Source organism: Corvus brachyrhynchos, unplaced genomic scaffold (assembly GCF_000691975.1).
Source record: "Corvus brachyrhynchos isolate BGI_N302 unplaced genomic scaffold, ASM69197v1 scaffold58, whole genome shotgun sequence".
NCBI lineage: Eukaryota > Metazoa > Chordata > Aves > Passeriformes > Corvidae > Corvus > Corvus brachyrhynchos.
In genome coordinates this window covers 498763-503381 of record NW_008239539.1, presented here as the reverse complement: position 1 = coordinate 503381, position 4619 = coordinate 498763, and the positions used below count along the sequence as shown (strand labels likewise).

Sequence of the window (4619 nt, the reverse complement as noted above, 5' to 3'; positions counted from 1 at the left end):
GGTCACAGCCCAGCAAAAGGCTCAGCCTCCAGCCCCAGGCGACCCGGCAGCTCCCGCCCAGTGCCTGGCAGCTCTGGCCCTGGCTCCACTGTCCAGTTGGCCAGGAGGTCGCTGAAGTCAGGGGTGCCAGCGTGAAGGAGGCTGGCAGGACCTGGGCCTGGCTCTTTCCAGAAGGAGGGTGGCAACTTCCTGTGGTGCATGGGGGTGATGTGGCCATACTTCCTCTCCAGCCGCTGTGTCTTGCTGCCGGCCACCCGGGCGGGCAGGCACCGGTGCACACCGTACTCAAAGAGCTCGGCCAGCGGCCCCAGCATGTGTGTGGCCCCCGGGCTGCGCCGTGGGACCACGGCCTCGGGCACAGCCTCAGTGCTCTGGGGTGAGCCACAGTCCTCGGGCACGGGGCGGCTGCTGGGGGCCTCCTCCCGGCCCCGCCGCCCGAAGTAGCGCTGGATGTCGCAGCTGATGAGCTCCGAAAACTTGAGGAGACGCAGGGTGGTCTCAGCAGTGCTGGAGACACCGGCCAGCTCCGGCCTCACGCTCTCCTCCACTGCTTCCACTTCCTCCTCCTCTTCATCCTCTTCTTCTTCCTCCTCCTCCTCCTCCTCCGAGACGTCGGGGAAGTCAGGTTCAGGGTGCGTGGGCAGCAGGAGGCCGTGTGGGAAGGGCGAGGGCAGCCGCAACTCGGCCAGGGGCTGGATGACACCCGCAGCCATGTCAGCGCTCAGAGGCACCCCCGGGACTCACCCTGTGGGCAGGGACAGCGGGGTCAGGGTGACACACCCTGGCACCAGCCCTGACCCACCACCCAGCAGCCCTGAGAGGGCAGGGGACCATGTCGTGCCACATCATGGCCAAGGTGGGGCTGCAGGGCAGCATGGATGTCCCGCACATGCAATGAGATGTGGGATGTGGGGCATTGGGGATGTCCCCACTAGCCATAGGAAACAGGGCAGTGTCCCCACTCAGCCCTGGGACAGCGGGCAGCAGGGGTGTCCCCACCAAAACATGGGATGTGGGGCAGTGTGAGCATAACCCTGAGTCATGGGACATGGAGCAGCAGAGATGCCATTCCCCTACAAGCAACAGGACATGGAACAGTGGGGATATTCTAACTGAACCCTGGGATACCAAGCAACAGGGATGTCCCCATCAAGGCATGGGATGTGGGATAATGGGAATGTCCCTAAGTCATGGGACATGGGGCAGCAGGGATGTTCACTTTGATCTGTGGGAGACAGATGTCCACGGGATGAAGAGCAGTGGGGATGTGTTCCAGAGCTGTGGGGCAGAGGGATGTTCCCCTTCACCGCAGGGCTGTGCATGGAGGTGAATGGGGCTCAGCCCCCACCTTGCCATGCTGGGCTCAGTGCCATCGAGCCCCATGCGTCCTCGCGGAGCTGGATGTGCCCCTTTTGTAGCTTGTCCTAGTGGTGCTGAAGGATCCTCACCCCTGCCTCTCTGCAGGACACCCCTGGCCATGCTGAGAGGGTCTCAGGGCAGGGAACAAATCCTGGGGAACCAGACCTGCTCCTGCCACACCAAGCATGGTGCCAGGACCTGCACCCAGCCCAAGATTGTCCTTGCCATCTCTGTGTGTCCCTCTCTGTGCCGTCCCCACCGCGGTACCCCCCGTCCTGCCTCCGTGCTGCCCCGGGGTGGGTTGTCGGGGGGGCTCAGCCTCACACCTCCGGACTGCGGGGAGAGGGGAGCGGGGCCACCCCACTGCCTGCCCCGCCGCCATCCTCAGCCGGAAAAACCCCCGGGGCAGGAGGGCATCGCCCGGGCCGCGGTTCCGCACTCACCTTGGCGCTGCCGCCCGGCCATGCATAGGCTCCCGCGCCGCTCCCCCTGCCCGTCCCTCCACCTGGGCCTGAAGTATTTATAGCGGAGCAGCGAGCTGACGGCTGGCAAATATTTGGTAGCCGTATTGTAATAGTAGACTCGGTAAACAGAGCTGGGGTTTGCTTTAGCACCCAGCAACGGGAGAGCGGCGCGGGGAGGGACGCGGGGACGGAAGGCAGGGCTCACCTTAATGGTTCACTAGCCAGGGGATTTTCAAGTGTTGTCCCTGTAAATTCACCTATTAAATCGGCAGCCCCAGCTGCCAAACTGCCCGCACACTTGTGCCGAGGGCTCTTATCTCCCTGCTGATTGGAGGTGAAATCAAGCTTTGTCAAATAGGCGTAAAATTAAATTTCATGCTATTTTGACTCCTGGAGTAGGGATCTTCTGAAGAACATACTGCGTATCGAGCGATGCCTCTGCAAACAGGGGCTGCTGCTGCAGTGGGCAAAGCCTTTCCGTGAGGTACCCCCAGGTGCTGCACTACCCTCATGCAGTTCAGACCACCCATCTCCAGCCTTGTGCCCCTTTGAAATGGATGTTGGGCTCCCCGACCAGCCCTGGAAGAGGTTTTGGAATCTGTGGATGCGAAGGTGAACATGCCATGTGGAGAGTGGCTGAGCCAGCCCCACGGCAAGGACAGCACCTGGATGACAGCATTTTCACCCTGTGTGTCCTGTGTCTGTGCTATGGCCTGTGGCCGTGCTGACCCCCACAGCAACTCCCCTGTGAGGACAGGGACGATGAAAATCAGCTCAGGTCCCAGAGGCGCTGTGCCAGAGGTGCCATTTCTGCCTTGGCAGCAGGACGTGCCAGCGGGGTCATCCGGGGCAGCACAGACCACGGCCAGGGGACACAAATGGCTGGGGGATGCAGGGTGACTGGGGACGCAGGATGGCCAGAGGACACAGGACAGCCTGCCCCTGACAGCTGAAGGGCACAGGATGGCAGGGGCCTGACACAGCACCCAGACTCTGTCACCGGTGTTGGGGACACTCAGGGAGTGGGACAATGGTCATTGGGCTTGGGGACACCCACAGCCCTGCTCCAGAGCTGTCCCCCTCTCCTGTTTTTGGAGTGACCGCAGCTCCTGGTCTCTCTCTCGGAGCCCTCCCTGCCCCCTGCCCTGAGCACCCTGTTCTGAGCTGTCCCCAGTGCTGAGATGGTGTCCCCAGCTCCTGGCAGGGTGCAGCACTGGCGAGAAGAGTGTCCCAGCCTGGGTAGGGCTGTCACCGACCCTCTCCCCGGGCCGGCAGCCCTGGGGCTCCCTGCAGGGGCGGAGCTGGGCACCGGCTCCGGCTCCGCACAGCTCCCTCTCCTCTCCCTAAACACTCACAGCGGCAACGCGGGGCGGGAGCAGCAGCCACCCGGGCACTGCTGGGCAAACACGGTGGGTGGGAGCTGATTAGCCACGGGCACCCTTCGGTTTGCTCCCCGACGTCACCCACTGTCACCCACCCGCCCGGCACGGCTCCGCCCCGGCATGGTCTGGCATTGCTGCCGGCTTCAACCCGGGGGACCAGCCCTGGGAGCAGGACAGCCACCCCGATCCCCCACCACGGTCCCCAGGGAACGGCGGCTTCCTCTGGTGTCCCCAGCCATCTCTGCCCCAGACCCTCTTCCTGCAGAGCAGGAGATGGGGAGAGCTCCCACAGCCTCCGGGACAGTGCGGCCGGAGGAAAGGGCAGCGCTGTCCCTTTGCCCGGGTGGGAAGGGTCTGGGCATGCTGGCGAGGGGGTCCAGGTGTGGGACATGGTGTGGGGAGCACATGACTTGGCTGCCGGCTCACAGAGTTGGGAGTGATGAGGTGTCCGTCCTTTGTGGAAAGGAATAACGCACTTAGGGAACACTCAGGGCTCAGCAGGACCATTCCAAGGGCGAGCAGCAGGGACAGGCAATGCCGCTGCTCCTGCAACAGGCTTGGGCATGTGGTTTTGCACCCATTCGAGTGTCTAGGGTGGCCCTTCCTGCTCCAAACCTTGCCAGGGCCGGGCACGAGGAGCTCCCGTCCCACAGGGAAGGGGTCTCCTGTCCGCAGAGACCCCCGCAGACAAGCAGGGAGGTGGCAGACCGCAGTCTGAGATGAGGCTGATTCTGCTCACCCGGGATGGTGCACCGGAGCGGGGCGGCGGCACAGCCCTGTCCGGGGCTGGCTCATTCTGCCTTTCCCTGAAAGCCAACGAAGCTTTAAATTTGTGGGAAAACCAGGCATGACTATGGCAAACGGAGCATCCTGCACCAGGGCTCTAGCTCTAACCCTCGCCGCCTTTGTAGCCCTGTGGCAGTAAAAAGAGCAGGTGGGATTTCTCCGGCATAGGGAGCATGCATAGGGCAGCCGGGGCCGGGAGCTCCCGGTGAAGAAACAAGAGGTAAAACTCGCGGGAGTGGTGCGAGATGGAGCTGGAGCTCAGAAAGCCAGACAGGGAACGCAGCACACGGCAAAGCTTCGCAACAGCCCAAGCTCCCCTGCAAACCACGGCCTCATCCTCCCCCCTCAGCCGGGAGAGCAGCCACGGACTGCCCAGCCCTGTCCTGCCCTGTTCTCGGTCCTCTCCTGGCTGTACCCATGTGCAAGGGGGTTCGTCCCCCTGTCCATGCATCCACCCTGCCTCCCGGTGCTTCCTCCCGGTCCCGGCCATGTGTCCTATCACCCCCTACCCCAGGCAGGGACTTTCCTTACCCCACATTTCCCCTCCCCACATTCCCCACGGTAGCCCCGAGCTGCCACAAGTGCGGTGGGGACGGCAGCGAGCGCAGCCCAGGCCTGCTCCGGGCAC

The 4619-nt window shown here is 63.5% G+C and overlaps 2 protein-coding genes across 2 annotated transcripts in view; one reads left to right on the top strand and one right to left on the bottom strand.

The window, feature by feature from the left end:
- Positions 1-2: 2 nt before the first annotated feature.
- LOC108448429 lies at positions 3-4470 on the bottom strand. Its single transcript, XM_017741228.1, has 2 exons — positions 1803-4470; positions 3-745 (listed from the first exon to the last, which is right to left on the bottom strand). The coding sequence occupies exon 2, from the start codon at positions 711-713 to the stop codon at positions 3-5; it is 711 nt and encodes a 236-aa protein (XP_017596717.1). The 5' UTR covers positions 714-745; positions 1803-4470.
- Positions 833-4619, top strand: part of LUC7L (LUC7 like) — a 22141-nt gene continuing 18354 nt past the window's right edge. The window contains exon 1 of the mRNA XM_017741227.1: positions 833-891. Coding sequence (XP_017596716.1) covers positions 833-891 — 59 coding nt within the window. The remainder of the gene's footprint in view (positions 892-4619) is intronic.

Coding starts and splice junctions, on each gene's coding strand:
- LOC108448429 (XM_017741228.1), bottom strand. CDS start 713: ATGGCTGCGGGTGTCATCCAGCCCCTGGCCGAGTTGCGGCTGCCCTCG.